The sequence below is a fragment of the Pelmatolapia mariae genome, linkage group LG6 (genome assembly GCF_036321145.2).
Source record: "Pelmatolapia mariae isolate MD_Pm_ZW linkage group LG6, Pm_UMD_F_2, whole genome shotgun sequence".
NCBI lineage: Eukaryota > Metazoa > Chordata > Actinopteri > Cichliformes > Cichlidae > Pelmatolapia > Pelmatolapia mariae.
In genome coordinates this window covers 23,518,219-23,546,081 of record NC_086232.1, presented here as the reverse complement: position 1 = coordinate 23,546,081, position 27,863 = coordinate 23,518,219, and the positions used below count along the sequence as shown (strand labels likewise).

Here is a 27,863-nt window from a genome sequence, read left to right as displayed (position 1 = left end):
AAATGACCACCTGTTTGACCTGCTGCCCTCCGGGTCAGTTAGGTCCCACACCTCCAGACTCACAAACAGCTTCTTCCCGTGGGCCCATTTGGACTGTTAATAAACACTCCACTGATGCCCACCCACCTCACTAATCTGGACTGAGTATCATGGACTGAGTAACGCTCATCACTCAGGCCACTCACACACGGACTCTGTTCAGACCAAGTCTTTTCTTTGCAGTACTTCCAACCACTTTGCAACTTGTTCTCTAATGTGTGCCTTTCTCTTATTTTTGCATATGTTTCACTTGTTTGCTCTTTATTCTTGCTGTCTACTACTTATATTTTATTCCAGCACAGTTGGTGTGGAGCACCCACAATTTCGTTGTACATGTACTATGACAATAAAGGCTATTCTATCCATTTTAATTACAGAAATAGAACTGGGAACTTTCTTTAAAAGGTCATCAGTGCCCTTGTTTCAACAACACACCTTTATTTTAAACATGTAAGCACAGGCAGCTTCACACTAAATTGTAATACTATTGTTTCTCCACTAGGGGATAGCACAGGACATGAAGCACAGTGCCCCATTTAAAATTTTTATTTTGGTCCAGTTTACAAGACAAACACAAATGAATCAAACATTTCAGCATTAATTGTCCTCCAACTACTGCCCAGTCATTTTTTTGCTGAGGACTGCTCCCCGACCATGTCAGTTTTATACTCCCTGAATACACAAAGAAGCGCAAACTAAAATTCCACACAAGCACTTATTTGTCAGATTTGTTCATTTCCGGTGCATGCACGCATGTGCAGTGTGATTTTTATTACCCCATTCCCTCTGTGTCCACACTTCTTTTACTGATCTCTCTCGCTCTCTTCTATTTTTCTTGTTTCCTTGCCCATTCTCCTTCCCAGCACACACAGTAGTTTTTGACTTCTGTCACAATATAAAAGTCTTTGCAGGCCTTCTGTTCTCAAACACAGATGAAGACGCACACCACGAACGCCGCAACTCTCAACGGGAGACCTCGCCAGCGAGCTGTAGATTGAGTGTCCCAGGGTGATTAACTATTGATACGGGGCTCAGGTAACGCACCTGATATCTGGGGGGTGGGGGAGAAAGACAATAGCATCGGAAGAGTGAGGGGGGTGGAAAAGAGAGAGTGAAACAGAGAGAAATAGTGTCCAGGGGTAGAGTAGGAAAGAGACATATAATGATGGGAGAGTGAAGGCTGAAGGCCAGCTCACAGACAAATAATAAGTACATGGTTGCATACGCTCTAAATCCACATACAGGCCCCCCTTTGGATTGGCGGACTGAGTGGATGCTCAGGCCCAGCAGCTGAATTGCATATTGTGATGAGTCAGGGCATAGCTGAGGAAATGGGATGGAGAGGGCACTGAATGTATCGGGGGGGGGGCTGTCTGTGTGTGTGTGTGGAGGGAAGGCTTATAAACAAATGGATCACTGTGAGTTAGAGAAGAACCATCCATTTGTCTTTAGCAACACACATTATGGTCCTGCTCTCCAGTATCCCCCAACCCCACCATCCAAATTACGTTGCATTCCCACCTATTTTTCTGTGTTTGCTGTGTAAACAGACCTGCTTCTTTGTGTAACAGCTACCCCAGTTACAACTTACACCGTGAGCATTTATCGCAATCACCCCCCTTTAAATTCTTTATCCCTACCTCTTTGCTGTCTGATAAGAATCTCTCTCTTATTCATACCTTTTTGTAGGTGGGGAGTTAAGTAGGCCCACTTTCCCAAAAGCAATAACAGCAAAGGAGCTAATATCGGGTATAGTGTGCATACAGTGCTGTATTCCTGTAAATGGATGATCTGGGATAATATATATTTTATTCACACTGTCATCAGCTGATATCGTTTGATTATCCATTATAATTCTTCTTACTGTTAAAACAAACTTACAAAGAAATGGAACAGACGGCGTATTGAAGTTGCTCACACCCAGCAGTTAGAAGCGTTTATGAGTTTCGGTGGGCCAAGTGTTGAATACACCGGCACCATCAGGAAGTAATTAGAAGCACACCCACACAAAAGGTGAGAGAAATAAAGAAATCTTTTGTAAAAGATACTACGAGACCTCATAATATCCGGTCATTACACAAGTCCAAACTCATTGATAGTGGCTACAAATAACAGTAAATAAAAGTGAATATAATTTAATTTTCTGCTTGATCTAATCGATTTGAATTTAAAAGACTTAACATGGTGCCTCCTTTTCTACCTTACCTTCGACCGCTACGCTCATTTAAAAAAACACAAAACAAAAAACCCCCAAAACGCCTGTGTCAACACAAACTGAGTCACCTACAACCAGTATGTAGGCTTACCTGTATGGGCTGTTATACTCCAACCGCTCCGTCGTTTTTTTCCCTTCTCTCTGCCACTCCCTTCACTTCCATCTTGCAACACAGATAGCCCCGCCTTTCGGCCACTCCTGTGTGGGATTCTGAGTTTAATGCTCCCTCCGCTCCTTCTCGGTTGCCGGGGGACGTGTTTTACTGACTACCTTTTGCGTTGTTTCTCCACGACGCGTAAAATTCTCTTCAGGAAAATCGAGACTGCTGCAGTTTCACCTTTAATTTATCCCGAACTACATTGAAGTCCCCAGGTAAGGCCAACCCAGGCGACTTTTTAGTCAACAGGTGCTTTTACCTGGTTCGCCCATAAAACTTGGCAGTTTTATTTTTTCATACAGGTAGCTGATATTGATGAAGATGACAGGTTACAGAATACTTTCTTACCTTTTCTTTTTAACGCTCAGCCGGCTGTCCCCATCCCCCTCGAGGTGCAGGTGTAGTCAGGTTGATGTCTTATGCTGTGTTCACGTCCCTTGCGAAATATCCACGCCGAAAATGTCTCTCTTTAGCCGAGAATCATTGTTTCGCCTTTTTTCCTTAAATTCAAAAGCTGATCCATTTTGCAGTGTTGGATATATATATGTGTGTGTGTGTGTGTGTGTGTGTGTGTGTGGTGGGCAGCTTTATTCATACATTTTTCCTCATAAAAATATAATTTTTGGTCCCTGGATTTTTGCGCTTCTGGACTTGAAAGATTAACCTTTTCACCCATGACTTAAGCTATGATCGATATATATATAGAGAGCTATAAAACATATAAAGAGCTGTAGAAATAGGAAAACACGACCACTACTACATTGGTGTGTTGTTGTTTTTTTTGAGTTAGCTTACTTATCACACATGATATCAAATCTGTTGGCCGGACTTTAATGTTCCATTACAGATGTTGAGAGTTTAGAGTTTAATATCACGTGTCCAGTGGACTGTCCTATACGACCTTAAGCTAAGGTATTTCAATACCAAGCGTAAAGACAGCGACTCTCTGTGACTTTTTTTCCTTGTGGGAGGGTCAACATCAGAGCACCTGTTAAGCCAATCCTGTTCCTCCGACGCAAAGTGATCACCTGACATTTTTCTTTTTCTTGACTGCTCAGTCTCTGTCAGGCCAGAGGTAGTTATGTCACTCTTGCTTTCAAGTGTGACAGTCACTGCTAAGCAGACCAACGTAAGTCCAAGTTTCGATTGGGATGAATTTCGTCCTCAGAAATTCTTTGCGGTATTGATTTAACAGTCAGACTGTTGGTTTGTGTTATGACGTGTGCCTTTGCTCAAATCTTACCCTTATTATAAGGGATAAAAGGATAACCCTCCTAGACTGTGACAGCCTGCCTTACTTAACAAACTGTGTTCTCACTTACTTAGGGCCAATCCCATTTTGTTTCCCCATTGATAATATTTTTAAGCAAATAGGGGAATTTAATACCATCACTATCACATTCATCACTTCTTTCTTATTTCTGGTTCGCATTGGTTGCTGGAACACATTAGCTTTATCCCAGTCTCCTTTTTATTTTATCCTTCTTTATTTCCTGACACAATGTTTATCTCTTGAAAAAGACAGACCATGTCTGACCACGTTGATTGGTGCTTCCTTATCTGTAGTTCACATTAATGAGATACCGTCACTGTAAACTCATTCGCTCTGTCGCAGTCTAGTTCTTTGCTTATTTGCTGACACAGTGTTTTAAAAGACGGAGCCTGTCCGACCTGTTCTTGTGTAGCAGTGCCATAATCATGATGAAAGGGAGGGAGCAGTAAGGGTAGTCGCGTGTACAGAATCAAGGTAAAGGTGAGGGGAAAATACCTTATACTGGACAAAAAGGTTAAATAGAATGAGACAGAATTTCTTTCTGGTCTGTTAACTGACAGAGTTCTTATGATTTAATGGAAATATAATTCTAAAGAGCTATTTAGCTATGATTTTTCCCTTTGTCAGTAGAGAACACGTTATCTCTGAGCAGATACCTGTAGCCAGTGTGCTTATTACCTTTTCCTTAAAATGCTGATGAAGCTTTTAAGAGATAAGGGCGTGCAGAAGAAAAAGCCATGTTGCTATTACAAACAGCGTTTCACATGTTTTGGCCTGGGAAAGCCAAGTTGTCTTTTTTTTTTTTTTTTTTTACCCCCCCCACTTTTCAGCTTGTTTTCACCAAAATTCAAGATCTAAAGGCTCTTGACCTTTACTTATCTGTGAAGTGCTCTTGCATCACCTTCCATCTTAGAGTTAACGGTACAAAGTATTATGTTTCCAGATATCACAGAATTTCAACTAACCTTTTATATACTTGACCTGTTATAACTTTTCACACATATGTGCACTTGCATTTTTTTGTTGATGACACTTGTATGCAGCCACTAGGCCCAGATACGTGTTGCTATGTCAAATTTCATTATGAGGGTTTAACCTCAGGCATGATTTAAAAGAAAAGGATTGCATCACCCTTAACACCTTTCAGCAGGTTACGAAGCTGTCTTCCGCCAGTAGTCACCAGCTAGCCGAGCAATAAGACTTCAAAGCTACTATCATCCTGATGTCTGAGCCCATTTAATCTTTTAGAGTGTTTTTTCTTTGATTTTTCTAAAATTCAAGCGCTATTACCCCAGGCTAGCCAGTCTTGCCCTTCAAGGTCCTCAGCTGGGTTCTTTTTTTTTGCAGCAAATAAACCTAAGACCAGATTATCTTGCTCCACTTGAGAGATATGAGCCAAAAATAAATAGCTAAAGGCTGACTTGTGTTTGACTTAATATCAGCTCTTGGACGTCACATCTCTGCTCTCACCAGGGTGAATTGAACTAATGAACCCCTACTGTGGAAACAGCAAGGGGCCTCCTCCTGCTGTTACATCCCGAAAACGTTAGTCTGCATTAGAGAGTGTTAATCACCGTATAATTACCACGTTGTGGCACTGATTGGATAAAAGTGCTTCCTGCCAAAACTATACTTGGTTTGATTTTTAGTAACGCATAAGAGATTATGTGTGCAGAAAATGCTACATAACAGAGAGCCTGAATGGAAGACTAATTTTAAGATAATCACATAGTTAAAGTCCCCCCGCCCCCTCAAAATTATTAAATAGTTTCTTTCTTAGTTACTTTTGTGTTGATTTTGAATAAAAAAATAAAAAATAAATAAAAATTATTGTGTTATATGTTTTTTTGTTTTTTTAAGAAATATTTTGTATGGGGAGTGGACGACGCACTAAAAAAATCTAGCACTAACAACGTATTGCACATCAGTTGAAGTTTTAGTTTTGGATGTAAGTTATAGACAGTTATACATTACAGCATAACTTTAAAAGACATTTAGTATTTTTTTTATTGTTGGATAGAATTGTGGACAGATGGTAAACATTAGTAGAAGCAGAGTGGGTCCAGAGCATTTTCTGTTCATTAATAATACATTAATAATATATATTTTTTTCTTACATACACTGCCTAACTAATTTGTTAGATCACCTGTCATTAAAAAAACAATTTTAGAAATCTGCCAAAAACTTGTTTAAAACTAAAGATTATATTTGTTTTTTATTGGGCAACCAAATTTTAGTCTGGACATGTCTGAGCTGTCAGATATTGATCATGCATCATATTCAACGACTGAAACCAAGTCTCTATCTTTTTGATTAAAGAGGTGGTGCGTTCTGGAAGATTAACTGTTGCAGATGCATTAAATTTAGATTTTTCTTTAAATGACCAATACTGTTAATTTAGAGCAGCTGTGGCATAAGCCTTACATTGGGTGGTGGTCTAATAAATTTGTTAAGCACTGTACAAAGTTTATCTCTTCATCTTAACAGTTTATTTATCATTGTTAATTATCATGTAAATCTAAAGGAAATCACTATCCTGCATGGGCAGACTAAGATGTTAATTGTAGATTTTTGCAGCCATTACTGCCTACATCACATTTGTCTGATTACCTTTGTATATTTTAACACTGGCTTAGCTCGTAAGATGAATCGCACAATGTCAAAAGTATCAACATTACACTGATTTATCTCCCAGCATTCCCCTGCTGACTATTATCTTACAAACTACAATAGCTGTCTTCCCAAGGTTTCATAAATTTTAAAATAAGTTCCTAGTTTGTTCTAATCTTCCCCATCTCATTTTGTCTCCATCCATATAATCCCATAATATTATATCCTTCAATTCTCTGAATCCAGATCATTTCCTCAGCTGTCCCTGCACACACGGTAACCAGACTCCATTGTTGGTAACCTAAGTCATGACGCATCTTAGTCCTCAGTAGACATTGGCTGGTTTCTATAGTTACCATCAACAGTCTGTGCTGAGAAGTGTCTGTAACAACATGCTGAGGCTATTTTAATGCAAAATGGTGACACCCTTTAGTCCTCTTCATACCTCTCCTTGAAGAGAGAAACTCCATGTGATTAAACAAGTGTCTTCCTATTGTGATTGAATGCTATAAGGCGAGCAGAATCAACAGGTGCAATTGTAATACAATCAGGAGATATTACTTGTGCCATGACAAAACAAAATGTAGGAGATGTATTGTGGGGCAGAGAGGATATCATAAATGGCTCACCCTTGAAAGGCTTCCAGACCGACATATAACTTTCTATATTCATCTACAGGTATTTAAATAGCACCCATTGTTATATAGTGTAACTTATAAATTTCCCTTGGATGTCATCAGCACACGGCTAAAAGTGTAAAACCTGTGGCAACTTATGGGTTAGCCACGGTAGATAAATGTAACCTGCGTAATGGATGACCCTCCATAAAGAGGCTTCTACTGTTAATCATTAATCCAAGTGAGAGGGGCTGAGAGATGGAGCGAGAGAATGAGTGTAGGCATATAGAGCACAGGCTATGAAATGGAGGCTCAATAATAGTTCTTTGTGTTTGTATTTGTGAATAGGGCGGCTGGAGGTTCAGAATGACGTTGGTGCTACCCACACCATGTCGGCGACAGTTGCGCACAGGGTGATTAGAAATGGAGCGGTGGAATCGAAGTACGTCAGAAGAAAGAAGAAGTTGATAAGGAAATGTAATGTTTTGATGCCAGAAAAATGAAACGGCACAAAAGCTGAGACCTTGTAATTTCTTAATATTGATTTGTATGTATGAGAGAACTGAAAGAAAATTAATACAGCTGAATTCATTTCCAGGCTTGAAGTTCAATGAACAGGAAATAAGATTTTCAACTCTCTGAATCATGCTCTGCTGATAGAGATAAAGGTTTATCTCGACTAAATAAACTCGTCTAATTGGCCGTTTCTTCTCTCGGTATTGGTCAGGCTTCTTTCTGATTAGTAATTTTCCATCAGTCTCCTCCTTGAAGGTGCAAAGCACACAGACAAATAACTCCTAGTAAACATAAAGCTTTATGATGCATTGCTTTTGGATAAACAGTGATCTGTATCTGTATTATAATATTGCATTGGAATGTCTGTACTGTGCATTTTGCAGCTGTAATCCTAATATTGCTCTTTTTATTATTATTATTGTTTCAGCCATGCTACTACCCTCATCACTCCTACTCCTCCTGGGCCTCCTCACATGGAGTCCCAGTACGACAAGAGCCGCTAAAGTGATTGTGGTCCCACCCATCATGTTTGAATCGCACCTCTACATCTTCAAAACGCTGGCAACAGCTCTACACAAGGAGGGCCACGAGACCCATTTTCTAGTTTCAGAGGGTCGTGAGGTCCCGCCCTCTCCTCACTACCATTTACAGCGCTATCAAGGGATCTTTAACAGCACCACAGCTGACAATTTTCTCCAATCCAAAGTCACCAACATCTTCTCAGGCCGCTTGACATTTCTCGAACTGTTTGACATTCTTGACCACTACTCTCAGAACTGCGATGCTGTCGTTGGCAATACTGAAGTAATGAACCGGCTGAAAGAGGCCAAGTTTGACCTGCTGCTAGTGGACCCCAATGAAATGTGCGGTTTTGTGATTGCTCATATCCTGGGTGTGCAATATGCTGTTTTCAGCACTGGCCTGTGGTACCCTGCAGAGGTTGGAGCCCCGGCCCCCTTATCATACGTACCGGAATTCAACTCGCTGCTGACCGACCGCATGTCCTTGTTGCAGAGGATTGCAAACACAGCTGTTTACCTCGTACAGCGCTTTGGAGTCCATTACATCGCACTGCCCAAGTATGACCGGATTATGAAGAAACACGGAGTAAAGCCTCAAGTGGCCATGGCTGACTTGGTGCAGGGAAGCCGGCTGTGGATGCTGTGCACTGACATGGCTCTGGAATTCCCCAGACCCACCCTTCCACATGTGGTGTACATAGGTGGCATCCTCACCAAGCCTCCCAGCCCACTGCCACAGGTCAGTACCAAAAGGGACACAAAGCTGACGAGCTTATTACGAGGGTTGTTCTATTTTGTCATGTCCAAGAGAACTTGTGCAGTCTCTTTTTGGCTAATGCAGCATTTAAACAGCTCGCACAGCAAGGTATTTTAATACATTGATACAAATGTGACCATAGTCTTGAATCAGACCTTATCATATGAAACACTGTTGACAGTATCATAAGAAAGCAGCAAATGTTAAAAATACAACAATTATTGCATTCAAATTTTCAGGTGTGTCACCTCACGCCTTTACATGTCCTATTCTCTTGTGCTCAGGCTTAATGCTAACTTTGTATTTGAGATAGGCTTATTCATTTCAAGATCTGAACAATGGAGCCTACATTTCATGAATGCATCAGCATCTAGTGCTCACAGAGGCCTCTATAGGAGCCTGAGCATAAAATGAGCGCTCTTATGCACTGGTGACAGAAGCACTGCAGTACAACAGCTGGCTCATGGGAACAGAGTTGAAACAGGTCATTATGCAAATATGTGGCTTTATTGGTCAGAATGGGAAGCTGCATTGTTTTTCCAAGTGTTTTACTAATATGTAGTTTTTCGTACTGATACTCGGTAGGGGGAAAGAACTTATATGTATTTGTTCTGTTTGCATAGCATTCAAACTAATGCTACTTACAAACATTAATACAGTAAGCTTTTGTTATGGGTGTGGTCTGTGTTTGAGAACCCTGAAGAGTTATGAGAGGTAATATAAAGGCATGAGAAAGGACATACTCCTTATTTTTTTCATTCTTTAGCCTAAATCCATTCTGCAAACTGTTTCTCTTTTGTCACTGAATTATTGAGAGTTAATCAAAGACTCAGCCCTTTTTCAGAAAAGGCCTTAATCTATTTAACTGCAGTATCATTAAGTAGAACATAATGGCTAATCCGTGTTTCTTATAATCAGTCATAAGATATATTCTGTTAACAGTGACGAAAATGAAATCGTCACACGAGAATTTGGAGCCAATAAAATTTTGGCTTTTTTTTTTTTTTTTAAATAGTTGCTGAGTAATTAACCACTTGTTGCTTGGCTGCAACATTCCTCTTGAATTTCAATCAAATTCACACATCTCTAGTTAATGAATTGTTTTTCTGCACTTTTATCTCTTGAAACGACTTCCTCTTTATGTCTTCACAGTTTGCTGTTATTCACACTAGCTTGTTTCCATTATTTATTTATTTTTTATCACTTGTGATATTTTCTAATCACAATGTGCTACAAAGTGAGCCTTTCTAGAAAAGTCTGGTGCGATGGTTGGTTTAGGTTCAATGTACACGGTAGATTTTGAGCAAAAGGGGGAAGGGTGTTGAGGAGAGGCGGGTAGTGATGGGGGGGTTAGTCCAGCGTTTGGACATTGCGAGCGCGGGCTGTCGGTATCTGCTGCGGAGGGTTTTAGGAATGCCACACCAGCCAATAGGGAGTATTGTGCAGTGTTGTGTGGAGGGTTATAATGGAAGTGGAGGGAGAACGAGGTCATTGTTCTAACCCTAACTCTGGGGACACTGAGACTCTTTTATGGGGTCACTAAGGCCGCGTTGTAGGGACAGTAGGGGGTATGCTGCTGGGACACAGAGCCCAGTGTGCCCGTGAAGCTGCTCTGTGCCAGGGCGGCCTTAGCTCCTGCAGCTGGACCGTTAGCCTCCCTCGCTCTCTACTTGTCCGACAATCCTGTCTCTCCAACATGGCTGCTCCCTGATCAGTCCCCAACCACTGTTAGTCAGTCCATCCTCACTTTTAAAAAAATAAATTTTACTATAGGACAAACTAATGGTTTCTTAAGTGCACATCAGGACACGCCCCAGGGCTGGGTTAATATCCGACTGCCTGTTGTCTTTTCAACAACCTGTAAGAGCAAATATATTTTTAGAGATGTGTAAATGCCTGTAAATGAATAAAAAGCTGGGCATAACATGTGATGCTAAATGATCAAAGTACACAGACTTGTTGACATTCAAGGTCTTCTTGTACTACATTCCCTTATAATATTGCTAAGAATCTCCATAACTGTCAACTCTCAGCTCTAGCTCAACACAACCTAAAAGGAGACGGCACATCTTTTTAAAATTAATTAGCTACCAACTGAAATTCTCAGACAACTAAATTAGCAAAATAAATGGTAAATGGCCTGTATTTATATAGCGCTTTACTAGTCCCTAAGGACCCCAAAGCGCTTTACATATCCAGTCATCCACCCATTCACACACACATTCACACACTGGTGATGGCAAGCTACGTTGTAGCCACAGCCACCCTGGGGCGCACTGACAGAGGCGAGGCTGCCGGACACTGGCGCCACCGGTCCCTCTGACCACCACCAGTAGGCAACGGGTGAAGTGTCTTGCCCAAGGACACAACGACCGAGACTGTCCAAGCCAGGGCTCGAACCGGCAACCTTCCGATTACAAGGCGAACTCTTAACTCTTTAGCCACGATCGCCCCATGATGAAATAAAATGACAACAATCATAGACAAAAAAAGCAACTGCAAACAGCCAACATAGATTAGTCCAGTCATCCAACCCTAGCAAACCCAAACTCAAATGACTGTCATGATTTCTTCTTTCAAGTGCCTATTGAGAAGCACTGTAGTCCAAGTAATGGCAGGCTGTTACTAAAAAAAGAACCCCCCCCCCCCCCAAAAGAAAAAACAAAAAAAAAACAGCACCACATGGCAGAGTGTTCCAAGTTGCAGGTTTGCTCATGGATGACTCTTCCTTTTTTACAGGAAGAGTGCTTTAAAAGCATATGCTATTGGATTTATATGTAGATTTGTGGTTATAATTTGCTTAGTGTAGTTTGTAGGAACCCGTGAGTTCTGTTATTTCAGTTGTAGTGTTGGTAGTTTTACATCTTTTATTTGAATAGAGCGAGCATTTAGGGTATTGGATAGTCTCTAATTAGGATAGCTAGAATCTTAGGTTCAACATATCAATAGTACTCAAAAGGGTTTTTTTTTTGTTTTTTGTTTTGTTTTTTTGTAAAAAGGCTTTACTTGGAAAATGATGCCATAAAAGGTAATGTTTTAACCTTGTTGTAACTCATAGAGATAATACTATACTTTGCCAGCCTCAAACTTGCAACGACTGTTAAACATTCAATTAGTAATTATAACTTGGAGCACAGAAATACCCAACTTGGCTTTAAATAATACAGAAGTGCTCAAAAACAAACATTCATGGGTTAATGACATCTGCTCCAGTCCACCATTATGGATAACTATACTCAAATTTATTGTTACCCTGGTGATTTCACTCTCCTACATGGCCAACTGTAGGCACCAGGGTTGCTCCCAGTAAAGGCAATTCAAATGAAGGGATCTCTTGAAAGGGATCTGTGACATTGCTTCTTGATAGAGGTCTCTGCTGAGTTTTCTTCCAGCAACAAGAAGTCATGTTTTTCTTAGAAACTTTAAATATATCAAACCTTAGCTTGTCAGGCTTACATTTTAGTTTTAAATTCTATCTTCAAAAATGCTTGAGCATCCACTTGCCAGCCAGTTGGAGAATCCACTTTTTTTTTTCTCCCAATGACCCGTGGTTGTCAGGTGGTAACTGATTCTGTCTCTTTGGAGCTTTAGCAGTTATCATTTTCACCGTGACGGGCAGCACCCTCCTGACCATTTGGGAATATACATTTGCTCCTAGCAATTGGTGATTGCCTGTGGTTGCTAACTGGCCTTAGGCCTGTGCGACTGAAGCCTTAGGTATATTACCCTCTTTGTGAGTTTATATTTTGAATAGGTAAAAATGTGCTATAAAAGACTTGTGTACATATTGAATGTTATTTAGCGTCAGTTTTTCTGGGCTTGGTTGCTGATGATCAGGAATGACTAATGTTTTTTGATTGCACCTATATCAACAGCTCATACACAGAACAATCTGAGAGTAGTACAAAGTTGATACTAAATGGTTGAGGTTGTAGAGTATTAAGTTTTTTTGTTAATTAACATATAATTTCATGCTAAAAATCAAAGGATTTGAACTTGGATGTATCTCTACAGTGTGTTCAGGCTGGAATATAGTTATGTTGGGTTTTAGAGCCTCTGTACTTATCAGCCTTCAGACATAATTACCGGTTGTTCTAACATTATTAAAAAAGTAGTTTAGTGTACTGTGTTTTCATATTAAAGTTAGATTGTAGCATTTATTCAGCTTTATACTGTCATCCTACATTTATATGCAAACCTGTTAAAATGGATGTGCACAATAAACTCTGCTATATCAGTACAATAAATGCTATCATCACATAGGCATGACTGCAAACCTTAGCAGATGACTAAAACAGTGTTCAAAGTTTATGTGACTTAGTCATGTTTTATTGACGCTGATGTCATGTATTTGTTCTTAAGGCTCAAAAAAAATCCCGAGTTAAATTGTAAATTGAAGCACTTCCAAATATGAAATACATGGGGTTTTTTTTGTTTTGTTTGTTTGTTTTGTTTTTAAAAAAAGCTGTACTTTATCCCTTCCTGGTCTTTTTTTCTCATGTTCCTACAGGATTTTGAAGACTGGGTGAAAGACACAGAAGAGCACGGCTTTGTAGTTGTGTCATTTGGAGCCGGCGTAAAGTACCTTTCCAGTGACATTGCTCACAAACTGGCAGGTGCCCTTGCCAGACTGCCCCAACGTGTTATCTGGAGGTAAAGAATCTACTTTTAATTTAAAAGATGTGAATAGAACTTTCTAAAACCTAAAATTAACAACAGTCTTCCACTAGGCATTTTTTTTCTTTTCTGTTTCTTTTTTTTTTTTGGTTGTGTGTTGTGCTTTATGGAGAAACCTGCAGTGGTGGTAAAAAAGTGTATGACCTCTTCCTGATTTTCTATGTTTCTGTATGTTTGTCTCACTTAAATGTTTCAGATCATCAAAAAAATTAAATATTAGACAAAGATAACGCAAGCTAACGTAGTTTCTAAATGAAGGTGTTATGATATAAATTAACTGTTGTGTATCACATGTTTGGAAAGCCACACCTGTTCTCAATCATCTCGAAATCATTTAAATAAAACCTGCCTGATAAAGTGGAGTAGACCAAAACATTCTCAAAGGTTAATTCAGGAACAAATGAGAAACAAAGTAATTGGGATCTCTCAGTCTGGAAAAGGTTATGAAGCCATTTCTAAAGCTGTGGGACTCCAGCAAACCACAGTGAGAGCCATTATCCACAAACGGTGGAAACATGGAACAATGGTGAACCTTCTCAGGCCAACCAAAATTACAAGAACGGAGCAACGACTCATCTAAGAGGTCACAAAAGACCCCAGAACAACATCCAAAGAACTTTAGGCCTCACTTGCCTCAGTTAAGGTCAGTGGTCATTACTCCACCATAAGAAAGAGACTGTGCAAAAATTACCTACGTGGCAGATTTCTAAGATGAAAACCAGTTTCAGCTTTGCCAGAAACTTCTTGATGATCTCCAAGACCTTTGTGAAAATACTCTGTGGACTGACAAGACAAAAGTTGGAACTTTTTGGATGGTGTGTGTCCCATTACATTTGGAGTAAAAGTAACACGGCATTTTAGAAAAGGAACATCATACCAGCAGTAAAATACGGTCGTGGTAGTGTGATGATCTGGGGCTGCTTTGCTGCCTCGGGACCTGGAAGACTTGCTGTGGTAAATGGAACCATAATTTCTGCTCTGTACCAAAACATCCAGAAGGAGAATGTCCAGCCATCTGTTCGCGACCTCAAGCTCACATGTGTCTTACAGCATGACAATGATCCAAAACACATCAGCAAGTCTACCTCCGAATGGCTTAAGAAGAACAAAATGAAGATGTTGCAGTAGCCTAGCCAAAGTCCTGACCTGAATCCGATTGAGATGTTGTGTCATGACTTTAAAAGGTGGTTTATTCTCAAAAACCCTGCAGTGTGGTTGAATTACAACAATTCTGCAAAGATGGGTGGGCCAAAATTCCACCGCTGTAAAAGACACACTGCTAGTTATTGCAGTTGTTGCTGCTGAGGGTGGCCCAACCACTTATTCGGTTTAGGGGGTAATCCCCTTTTCACACAGAGCCTTGTAGATTTGTGTTTTTTTTCCCCTTAATAATAAACACCTTCATTTAGAAGCTGCATGTTGCATTTACTTGCATTTGTGCGTTTGTCACATTTAAGTGTGACAAACATACAAAAAAAGAGGAAGTCACACCACTTTATAATTAGTTATGTCATACTACTGTGGGACATTGTAAATTAGAGGTGGTGCTCTGTTTCTAGGAGGCAGGCAACCTTGTGAGGTCCAAGTCCATCCCCACATAACATTTTTTACTAGAGGTCATCTGGTAGATCAAATAAAATTGCGCCTTGAATGCTGAAACTTGTTCTTGCCACAGGAAAGCTTGATCAGTTGACAGTGACTTTATAGTTTAACGATGGAAGTAGCTTTGCATTTTTTTTTCTTTCGAAATTTAGCCACATCACAAGGATAAGTAATTTAGCCCGAGTATTGCTCTGATTAACACACTTTTGCGTAAGTGAGTGAGGTGCAGACAATATATGACCATGTGACACGACAGGTGCTACTTTACTTTTAGCCGCAGAACTGCATTTGCAGCAAATTCAGTTCTGTTTACTGCTTTCAGGATTAATTAATAACGAGAGGCCCTTCAGGGTTAAAATGTTCGCAGTTACCCTGCAAGAGAGATAAATGTGCCCGAAATCTAATCTTTCAATATAATCATTTACACAGTCCAGTAGCAATTCTCTGCTGACCTGAGTCACAAACTCTAACAATAAAATCAAGGAAACTTGAGTGATAGAGGTGTGCGTGTGTGTGTGTGTGTGTGTGTGGGGGGGGGGGGGGGGGGGGGGGGGGGGCAAAGTAGAATCAGGAGCAAAGTACTGATTCGCAGTAGATACACTTAACATTACACTGATGGGTATATAATGCAGAACAGGCACCTGCATGTAGAGGTTGGCAGCTAGTCTGTAGAGGCCTTGACTACACAGTTTCCAGTGATGTCATATAAGTGAACTGTTAACCTTCCATTATGTTTTCCTCTGTGTAAATACAGGTATGTCATTGCATGCTGTCTTTATTAGGTTTTAGGTCAGAGATTTAGGTTTTCTTGTCATGTTTTCAGTGTTCAGACTACAAGTACAGATATTTTAGTGATTAGTCTTCATTTTATTGTAACACTTAAGTCTTAAAAAAAGATAATACCACATTGTGCCATTCCTTTTCTCTCGAGTCGGCCTTTGTATAGTATCATCACACTTTTAGATCCCACACGTGGTGAAAAAGAAAAGGCAAGAAGTACAAGGATAAATTTCAGAGTCACTAATAAATAAATTTTAAAAAAAGACCTCTGTGCTGACTTTACTGATTATCTTATTGGGATTGTTTTCTTTTCTTTTGGAAAATACAGATTAAACAGATCGCTAAAGCTCAAGGTGAAATAGGACTCCTTTGTTCTTGTCGTGTGCCAGTTTATTTAGTAAATCCTCGTGTTAGCTTACTGACCTTCTGTGCCTTAGTAAAATGAGGCCATCGTACATATGCGTGACGTCTTTTATTTAGTTTTGGTGAGAGGGGTGGTAAAGAGGAACAAGTGAACTTTATAGCAACTTGCCTTATCCATGCAATGTTAAACTGCAAGAATTGACTGTTGTAAAAACTGGGTGGAGGGACCTCAGATGATTCCATTGTGGTTGCAGTGTCAACTTGATGACTATTTAAAAAAAAAAAAAAAAAGCACTGTTTTTGTTGTAATGCGGGTTGTGTTTATGTGTGCAACATTTTATGATACTGAATCATCTCTTTTCTTGCGTAAAGTAAAATGAAACACATTCCCTATTTTCACTTCCCTAATTTTTCATGGTATGATAATCAGGCTTTTTATACAGGAATCTCATCACAGAAGAGAACAAACAAAGTTTGCAAACAGGCAAGATCCTCTTTTAAAGGGCAACAGTTATGTGATATTGTATGGTAATGCAGCTTTTAGTGTCCCTTCTAAACTAAGAGGTTAAAAAGGAAGAAGGCCTGATGACAGGAACAGGAGCCAGCCAAATGAATCGTGTCATTGATAATTGGCTCCATGAATGTAGGCTTTGATGGGCAGGACAGTGAATTGGTGCTTTGTTAAAGACAGATGAAAGAGTTTGGGCTGGGGAGGGAAGCAGACAGAGGTGGACAGATGGGAGTCATAATGTAGCATGCATATGCTGAATGTGCGGAAATGCCTCCCCACACAAAAAACACATGAGTATTTAGACAGTGGCATGATCTGCATATTTTTGAGTCGAGTGCATTATTTTCTTTAAAAAAAAAGAAGTGATCAGTTCAAATGTAGGAAGTGGTTTGTGGAGTTGAATCTGTTTAGTAAAAATACATTTTATCAGTACATTTCAAATTATACATATTGTTTTATGTTTTTTCATCTAAAACTCCAAAATTGCCACATGGCACAATCATCCATTTGAATGAGCAGACTAAGAAGAGAATTAAAAATGGTATTTAAGTGATGAATATTAAATTCAAAATAAAATACAATGGAATTGTTTTATTTTTGATATATTTAAAATGAACCAAGAAATTATAAGTATTATTTTTTTTTCTGTCTTGGAGGTCAGGGTGCCCCAGAAATAAACATGAGACTTATGATGATTAAGTTAATGAGTTTTGCTTCAGTTAGTTTGGAAACACTACCTTTAAAATGTGCTGTGTACAGTGGCGGCAAAATTCAGGTAGGTTGGCTCGGTAAACTTTGCATGTCTGGTGGCTCTAGGAAAATGTCAGCTTATTGGAAAGACTTTCGTCATTTAAATAAACGTACTGTTCCAAGCAGTAAGTTAAGTGGCACAACCGCAAGGAATGCCACCTGATCATTGATGGTGATGTTGTTTGAAGCTCTAAGGGTACTTGCTATGCTTATGTAATTTTGCTACAAAAAATGTATGTATCAGTGTTTTATGTGCTGGGCGCTGTAGACGGTCAAAGGGATTCTTGCCAAAAATGTCAGTCAGAAAAAATAAATAATTAATTTTAATGTTTTGCTTCCACCACTTAACATTTTCAATGTCAAAGACATAAAAAAAATATGTATAAATTTTTTTCTATTGACGCTTATATGCACACACACACGGGCATTTAGAAGAACCTAAACACCTGTGAGTACAAAAGCACATTTGCTTTTCAGCTTTTGTTGATGCAAATCAAGTTCATTTGTCTAGGTGCTTTCAACCACAAATTAAATCTAAATGCTTTACATAAAACAATAGATCAAGAGTAAGCACAACTGTACGTTGTGTTTCTTTTTAACATTTACTTTTTAAGTTGCACAATGTGCAGAACAAAAAAGCCCAGTTAACATCCCTGTCACAACTGCAGATTTGGGGGCAATGATTTAAAACCACTGCAAGCTGGTGTAGTCCATAAAGCTGGTTTTTATCATTGAATCAAGAAATATTGTTTTGCACATGTAAACATTGATTAAGTTTATGTAATGGCTTAAAGTCCCCTGGAGATATGGTTTGCAGATTTGTGTTTAATTTGCATAATTACAGTAAGAAAATTTTTACAAACTTGTTTCTTTTTAATTTTCCTTTTATTTATTAATTTTCTTTTGGTTTCCATGATTTAAGTTTGAAGTAGCATGCTGTGGATCGTAATGTCATTTTTTGTCTGTACTGCCAGTTGACACAACTCTCTCTGTTACTTAGATTCAAACCAGTTCAGTACTGAGCCAGAAAGACACACCCACATTTCCAGTCAGTCTAGAAGTATGTTAAAAATTTTCTGAAGTGTTTGGTTTTTTTTTTCTGGAACAACCTTGTTGTTATTCTTTCTGATATACTATAACCAAAGGAATTTATAAAACTCAGAATAAACTTGGCGATTTGGAATTTTTGCCATCTACATTTAGATTTTGCTACCATGATGCAAGCAACTGCATCGGTGACACTTGAAATTTTAGATCGCACATTATCAACAAAGTATTTGATTAAGGCCCAAAGAAGCACGAGTGTGAAAGAGAAGTTCAGAATAAATAAATCACTGGTGTATTTCATGTCGTTTTGTCATCACCATTTGGTTAAGCAATACGTCTTCCCTGATCAGTTGGCGATAGACAGCCAGAAACCACTCGACAAGTGTTTTAGTGACCAGTAATTCACTTCTACACTTTGCACACAGAAACTTGCATAGAGGTAAATGATGTAGATTTATTACCTTAAAGTCAGTCCTAGAGTTTTTTGTGATATTGAGGTGTGTGTTTGTATTCTCTTCTCCATTTTTCAATACAAACATGGACCTTAGCTAACAGATAAGTATAATACAAAATACTGAGGAAATACAGGGTATAGAGGGGTGCTGGGCTCAGCTGTGGCTCACAGATCAGAGTGTTAGACCATTTAACAATTTGATTGAGTGAGTTTCTGTTCATTACAGATATGACACCAAGAAAAAGGACAAAAGACATTCAAAAGAAGCATGATAAACCCATCAGTGGGTTTTATCAATGTGGAGATGACAGAGCTTCCTCAAACGTGATAGCCTCTTTTTTTGCACACAGCTTCACAGTTTGCTTCAAAGTTCAGTTTAGAGTCAGTGACTGTTGCGAGATATTTTTGAGAACAAATACATTCCACTATCTGACCCTTAGACAATGTGACCTCTTGTGTATGAGTACTTCTGTCTTAGATATGGTTAACTGACGATAGGACTCGCACCATTTAACAAAATTATCAAAGACTGGGGCGTCTCATTATCTAGGGGAAGTTACACATTAAGCCAAAGAGAAAAAGATTATCAGTAAAAGAATGTAAACCGAGACGAAGTAAACAAAAAGGTTTTTGAACCTGGACAAAAGTGGCGGAAAAAAAATAGAAATAAGATAATGTTACCATTTGCTGCTAAAAGGTGTTGGCAGGTGGATTGTAACAACAAAATTTGTTAATATAGGTCAGTGTAGATTCACTGTTGCCATAGTATCGGTCTCATTTTTCAAAAGATAAGATTTTCTATATTTTATGCATGATTCATTTTGTGTATACGTTTTCTTACAGTTTCGAAATGACCTTGTCTGGCTGGCATTTACTATTATCCTCATTTACATATATCACAGCTCTTAGCAGCTAAACAAATGCATTGACTAGACTGTCTCTTTAGTCTGTCGGTTATATCGTTTTTAAAGTTAGTCACTGTGATTTGTCTGGCAGACTAATCCTCGCTATAATGTGAGGGATGAACACAACTCGCATAATCTTTATGGATAACTTCTGATCTCTTAGGACTAAACATCCAAATCTTTGTGTTAAAACACTACATTGTTAAAAAAAAAAAAAAGAATTTGACTGAGCACATTATTGTGGAAATTAACACTAATCGTTAAGCGTTCATTAGTAATCAAGGTGAAAACCTGTGCAGTGAGTTGCATCGTACACTCAGTAGTCCCCTTTTGTTCTTTTATATTTTCATAATTTCAATTATTTTTCCCCCCCAGTGTCTTAGAAGTGTTAAGAAATTATACATTGTAGCAGAAAGAATCATAATTAGTAGATGTGGCACTAGACTGCTTGAGCTACATCACCGACACTGTTTACCACTGCACCACAGTGCAGGGTTAGTCACTGTGGTTGGAAACAGACTATTTCTGGCAGCACGCTCTTCCAACCATGCTCTATATTACTGACCTCATTTAGCATTTAAAAACTGCAATCAAGAGACAGTGTGACAATGAAACACTTTTTAAGAAACTACTATAACAAATAAAAAGAAACAAAAAAACTTGCACCAAATGTGACAAAAGCCAAAAATATTGATTGTTCTGTTTTTATAAATGTGTCATTGTGGAGTATGAAGAAACTTGGACTTTCTTACCTGATTTTTACTGATAAAGTCTGGGTAGCACTTTAAAATAATGTCACACTTTTAAGCATTATTAAGGTGTCAGCAAGTGCGCTATTCAATCTAATAAAATGTTACTTTACTTAAAGCACCTGAAGTTTCTTTTTTTTTCAATTGGCTTAAATTTAAGATTTTCTTCTCAAAACTAAAATAAATTGCTTCAATGTTTGTCCTCTGCATTGTTTCCTCCTCCTCAGATTCTCTGGCGTGCCACCCAGTAACCTTGGCAACAACACCAAGCTTGTTGATTGGATGCCTCAGAATGACTTATTAGGTAAGGACATGAGATCATTAAAAAACCTTAGCATCTAGTTCTTTTATCAACATATTTTGTTTGTGAATCAGATCGAGGTGATTCTAGTTAACTAAAACTGCAAATCAAAATACATGTAGTTAAAAAATCATTGTTCATGTTCACTGAGAAATAAATTAAAAATATAAAGAACATGTAATTTTGATCTTGTCTTTGCAAGATTAGTCAAATTTAACAAATATATGAAGACCTCAGTGCATTTCTTAGAAACGGTAACACTAACATGTATGTGAGTTAACCGTTTCCACAAAGTGGTGTTTGTATTATAATACCCGTTCACACCTTCTTAAATTCTAATCTGATGAAGAGCCCCCATTACAGTAATTCACAATATCAAATATAAAACTTTAAAATTACAGAAATGAGTCTGAAAGATGTAAACTCACACTGAAAACTAAATGAAACTAAACTCAAAGAAAATAAAAACAAGATTTTAAAAAACTGTAGGAACTCTTCTGTTATTATATTTACCTTGAAAAAAGTCTTCTCAAGAACGTTAATTTTTTTGTACTACTGCTTGATGACAAGTTTTTACACATCCCTCAGGCATAGTTGGTTTCACCCTGTGGGTGTGGCTCACTAGGTTTTGTGTAGTATGGGTCCCTGCTTCACATACTTATTAACCTCACCAGAAAGAATACACACAGATTCATTGTGCCTGACAGGGATGAGGAATATGCCACATTCAATGACTGACAGCAAGGATTTTATTATGTGATGATGTAATGCCACTTTAGGGTTAGGCGAGACTGCCGAAACTCAAACATTTTACCTGCAGGACACACACTAGGACAGTGAGAAGCATTATAAAATTAAAAATAACAAATAAATGTATGTTTTTCTGTGGTGTTATGGTTACCCACTGCACTAAGCCATCTTAAAATGTTTTCCTTTTCCTTTTTTTTTTTTTTGGTTTTCTTTTTGAATGATGCCTGATATGCTGCTGTTTCAGTTTCTGTAAACTGTTTCTAATCTTAGTACAACAGCCCTGTCAAAAACTTCATGCCTAACATACAAAAAAATAACCTGTTGTTTCTTGTCATCTAGGTCACGCTAACACAAGAGCGTTCCTGAGCCATGGGGGCTTGAATAGCATCTATGAGGCCATGTATCATGGTGTGCCGGTGGTGGGCGTACCTCTTTTTGGAGACCATTATGATACTATGACGCGCGTAGCAGCCAAAGGAATGGGAATCATGTTGCACTGGAAATACATGACAGAGGAAGACCTCTTTACAGCCCTGAGCAGCGTCATCACAGACACCAGGTTAGTTTGTCTTGTACTGCTTTGTGTATTATTGCTTTTATCAGTGAGATCTGAGGGGTGTGCTACGATCGAAGTGCAACACAGCCAGACTTCCTTTAGCTTACCTAAAACCTAATACCCAAGTCAGAGATAACGGGTATTATGAAGTTGGTTATCAACTTTCTCTGTTAGGCTGGGCTCTGTGCTTGAGACTCCATTCACATAAAAAGCTGTTTTTCACAGATCATGTGACTGCTGTTCTGCACAAAATGATCCCTCTGAGTGAATGTTATCTGATGGTGCCGATGATGATTAAAAAAACCTGACAAAAATCTTTAATTAACATTAAAAAAATAACAGTAAAATGCAACTGTTGCGATTTAAGACAAGAGATTAATGCTGCAGAAAACAGTTAATCTGGTGATTTAACGCACTGAGCGGTAAAATAAACATTTTAATTCAGTTTAATTACTTGAACACTGAGTGCGCTCTGTGCTGCTGTTTATTTCTAAGATGACAGCCACACATTAGAGCTCTGAAACTTTTAATTGGATACGTTTAAACATTAAATGTTACTGTCCCATAGCCTAATATCGGAGGCGTGGAAATCTAGTTAGTTGTCAGTTAACTTTATTGAATTAAACAGATATTCTTGGTGTGTATTTTAGTAGCTGCAATACAAAAATAGCTAAAATACCAAAACATTTATATCTTTTCTGCACATGCACATTCCTCTGGCAATGCTACCTACAGTTTGTGCTTCATTTAGTGTTTTTAATAAAGTATGTTTTAACAACCTGCACATGTATTCTTACTGCAAAGAGTTTACATTGCTCTTAAAACATGCAATAAAAAAGAGAATCGGTAATTCTCTCAGTGAACATAACCTCCTGACTAGGTTATGTGTTCAACAGTAGTTACTATGGCGATTTAGCAAGATAAAGAAAGCCACACAGGAAACTCTGACTTCGAGCTTGTGCTAGTGTCGTAGCACACCCCCTGGTGACCATTCATGATATCAGGTCATTGTGATTTAGGGTGTCTATAATATTTCATATTTTTAGCTATATGTTGATTTGGTTGTGATTGCAGCATTTGTTCAACAAATCTCCTTCCTCATTTTTTATGCCATCTCACTTTGCCTCTGCCTACCAACCTAGGTACCGCCAGCAAGCCCGTTATCTCTCCAATATTCACAAAGATCAACCAGGCCACCCTGTGAGCAGGGCTGTTTACTGGATCGGCTATATTCTCCGTCACAACGGTGCGAGCCACCTGCGCTCAGCTGTATACGAGGTGTCCCTCTACCAGTATTTCCTGCTGGATGTGGTCATTACTGTAGGGGCTGCCATGGCTCTAGCGGTCTTTGCCCTACGCCGGTTGGCACGATTGCTGAGGGGTAAGTCCAGGGACCACAGCAGAGGAGATAACGTCAGAGATGATGGCAGCATGGCCAATGGACATTGCCATAATGAGAACATGGCCAATGGGAAACACAAACGCAATGGCTCCTTGAAAAATGAAAAGAAGAGCAATTGATGCTTCGAAAGGTTAGGAGGGATGAGGAAGAAGTTGCCCTACGGACTCAGCTCTAGCTTTTGGTTCATTGGTCTGTTACTCAGAACAAGCAAGAGGCTGTGGAAAGGATACACAATGCGTCGTGTGAGGACAGAGCAAGACATCGGGTGCTCAAAATCTGTGTGTGTGTGAATATGGGTGAATGTGTATGTGTGTGTGTGTGTGTGTGTGTGTGTGTGTGTGTGTGTGTAATGAGGTAAATTTAACAAAAACTTTAACAACCACAACAGCAGGTGCAGCAATACATCATTAAATTTGGGAATTCTTTGAGGATGAAACACAGGAAAGACATATTTGGGGACATTATTTCTACCCGTGCGTCTTCTTTCCTGCCTGTTCTCTGTCTTCCTGCCTTCCTTACCAGTGGAAGGATGATGAAGAGGGGAGATCTTGAGCGCCAACCCTCTCATCCTCGAAAAATCAAATCAAAACAAATTAAGATGGTTTCTGAAAGATTTAGCATTAAATGTTTTTAACTGCAAACTCCAAGTGTTTGGTGAACTGTAAATAGAGGGTAAAACTATTTATTACTGTACAAATGCATTTTAATGATCAGACTTTTTAACGTATCTTATTTTTAATTTATTTCATATCTCGGTCGGTGTGACAGCACCATGTACACTCCGAATCGTAAGCCCACATCTGCACTTCACCCTTGTCCTTCATACTCGTGAAACAAACAAACAAAGAAATAGCTGATGGCAGCAGTCAGCGTGAGTATGCCCTGGTCTGCGTGCTCTTTACTTGCATTATCCACAGAATGTACTGTTGTCTTCAGACTGGCCAGTTTGTTAATGCACTGTTTTCCCTTTTCACAAGGTGGTGCCAACTTGTGACTGCACTTAGCTGTGCAGTCTTTGCATTATCTCTTGACTGACTTTTGTTGCGTTAGAGAGCGACTCTATGTGGCTTGTCCTTGTGAAAAGGTGATCATGTTTTTTTTTTTGTTTTTTTTTCTGTAGTAACGATATTACAATATAATGAACAGGCAAAGCAAGATCAGAAAGCTACTTAAGCTCATGTAGTGAGGGGAGGAGTCTGGGCATTACTTACACTCATGATTAGTTGCATCATCAGCCCCATATTTTAATTCTGCAGCCCTCATCTCTCTCTCCTTTTTTTTTGATAAACATTTATTACTTGTCATTTCCAGTGCTACACTTCACTTTGTACATCATTCAACTATGATTCAGCTGTTAATTATTTGTTAATAAATGTTTTAATTCTAATGTGTTACAGATGTTTTTAAATTATTCTGTTCAGGTAGATTTCCATTCAGCGCTTCACTTCTGTAAATCTTTTAGAAATGCTGTTGAGGTTTATGTGCAAACTTACCTTCTGTAATTATATTAATTCTGAGTGTGAGTTATTCACATTCTGTACACAGTTACACAGATTTATGGGTACGCAGTATGCTTGAATACGTGTGTGAGTGTTGGGGGGGGAGAATGGGTGTATGAATGAAGCACAACAGATGAGGTTCATGTGGCTTTTTATTTCTATAACATCTGGTCACGTGCAGTGTTTGAACAGTGGCACTCACAATATCAAAATATCAATATCAGTTCAAGTGGAGGCTTTGTTTTAATTCAGGGGTCTGAAGAAAAATGCTGCATTAATTGTCGAGGTAGTACAACAGTTTTAGCCTGTTTTCTAGGGCTCAAATATAATTGGTAAAATAAGTATAATGCTAAATAAAATAGTAATTCTTTTAATAAACGGTTAAGAATTACTTCCACTCAGTAACTATAGATGCCTAGAACCCATGGACATTTCTAAGGCTTTTTCAGTTATTGTTTTCAGTCTTTAGGTTTGCTTTGGAAGTGAAATGCAGCTTAATCAGGTTGAGATCAGAGGGCCGCTTCAGCGATTGCACAATATTCCAGGTCATTAACTTCAAAAACTCCTGGGTTCATTCCACAACATGCTTTCGGTCATTGTCCGTCTGAACAGTTACCCTTGCTGTCCAGTCAGCTTTGCTGCATTTGGCTGAATATGAGCAGAAAGTATCGATCTGTTGACTTTAGACTTCGTTCTGTCACATCATCGATAAATACTAGTTACCCAGAGCCACTTGAAACCACTCCAGCCCATTCATTATATTGGCCTTACCGTGTTATGTTATTGGTTGTGAGCTGTCCCAAATATCGTGTATCTTTTTTTGCTTTCCATCATTCTGGAAATAGGCCGCTCTAAATTTCAACCTGTTGAAGAGTGCAATTCCAGAAGTGGTCTGACTTTTCTAATAGTTTTTATGAAGTTTGCTTGGTTTCTTTTGGTTTTGATATTTTTATTGTAAAAAGGATCCTGGGATCATACACCTGTTGCCTTCATTTAGCATCCAGGCTTATTTTCCTCCAGAACTTACCAAAACCCTGGTTTTTCTTTGTGTTTCTAATGAATTTGCTTTGTTTTGGGACCCTGAACGAGGCCTGTTTCAGTTTTATTGAGATTCCTTTTGACCACACTTCACAGCTATGGTTTCCAAATGCAAATTCCATGCTTGAAATCTATTTTTACCTGCTAAATTTATGGAAAGAAGAACAAAAAAAAATACCTCACACCCATTCTTTTCAATTATATTTGAGATCTTGAAAATAAGAAACTGCATTGAAAAAAGGTTTTAATTCTTTAGTGGTTCATGCAGTTTTTTTGTTTAACCCTTTGATGATTAAATAACTGCACTTAAGCTGAATCTTGAAGAGTCAAGTCAAAACTATCCAAAACTCTGGACATGACTGTATAGAACCTAACTGTTGTCACTGTTTCTACTCTTTTAATTTTTGCCACTGTGCCTGCTAATTGTAAATGCAGATAACAGAGAGGTATTTAAAAGGGGGAAAAAAGGATTGTCATAGTTCAAACTATAGAAATAATCCCCTCATTTACAATGAATAATGATGTGTCAAAGTGATAACTGTCCCTGTGGGGAAATTCCCTTTTGCTGAGTTCAGAGTACAAGGCCAGCCGAAGATCATCTTTAGAGTCTGCAGGGTTTCATTATCCTCCTAATTTGTATTTTAGAAGGTGCTCGTAGGCATAGGAGAAGAAAAAAAATCATGAACGTGGGATCTTTAGTTGATTTATCAAACTACCATGCTACACATACTGTGCTTCTTCTTGTTCTTCTACCTTTTTTTTGATGGATGGAATCGTAGCACAGGGACTGTTTACCAACAACAACAACCTTAATGTAATGGCAACGGAACATTTAACCTAGTCAACGTTGTTAAGCACTTAACATCCAACCAAAATGTTCACGAATACTTTAAAATATTTCAGAGAAGTTTTATGATCTTCCTTTCTCTGTGAGCTATAACAACACTTGCACAGCCCAACCCAGCCCATGATGGGTATGGCTGATGGGCCTGCTGGTGCTACGCAAGCTATGAACAGGATCTGAAGAGAAAATGTTTGTAAAGATGGTTGGGGTTTTTTTTTTAATTCTTTTTTTGTTAGTTTTTCAGTATTAATAATGTTGTACCCTACATACTTAAATGCCCCAACTTTATGTTTCAGTAAATATAAAGTCGAGTGTATCTGTTCTCGTGATGTCTATATTTTACCTGCTTGGATAACTGATAATTGCTCTGTTTTCTGTAGTGTACTAGCTTGTTCCCTTTGTCCACATCTTTGTCTTTCTCTTTAATTCCTTGTGTATTCTGCCGTCTTTTGCGCCGTCCTTACCTGTCCTCACTTCACTGTAGTTAGTTCGACATTATTTTACTTTCATTTTAAATCAAGGCAAAAAAAAAAAGTCCTCACTTGTTTTGCCATGTGTGTCCACGTTGTAAATAGATTGTAAACAAAATGCTAATGCTGAATAAAAATGCATATTTTGTTTGCAGAGATGACTGAAACTTTTTTCCACACGCTTCCTATAGTGTCGCATATAATTCCTCGCCAAACTAAAATATACAAGAATAAGAAAAAAAAAATCATATTGTTATAAACTGTTACATGCACTTGATGCCACTGTGCAGCAGTATTGAACAGAGGAGCGCATGCAATTCGTGTTTTTGAGCCCAGACAAGGCTGATGCTGATTGCAGCAGTTGATGCAGCCAGTCTCAGTGTGATAGGGGATGTATAGGCTTTCTGTCTGGAATTGTTACCAAGCAGCAAGAGGCTTTTGTAGGTATCAAATGGTTGA

The 27,863-nt window shown here is 38.7% G+C and overlaps 1 protein-coding gene across 1 annotated transcript; it reads left to right on the top strand.

The window, feature by feature from the left end:
• Positions 1–2,430: 2,430 nt before the first annotated feature.
• ugt8 (UDP glycosyltransferase 8) lies at positions 2,431–27,527 on the top strand. The gene is made up of 6 exons (XM_063476237.1): positions 2,431–2,626; positions 7,856–8,688; positions 13,217–13,359; positions 20,772–20,848; positions 21,935–22,154; positions 23,294–27,527. Exons 2-6 carry the CDS (start codon positions 7,858–7,860, stop codon positions 23,670–23,672), a joined length of 1,650 nt encoding a protein of 549 aa, XP_063332307.1. The 5' UTR covers positions 2,431–2,626; positions 7,856–7,857; the 3' UTR covers positions 23,673–27,527.
• The last annotated feature ends 336 nt before the right edge of the window (positions 27,528–27,863 follow it).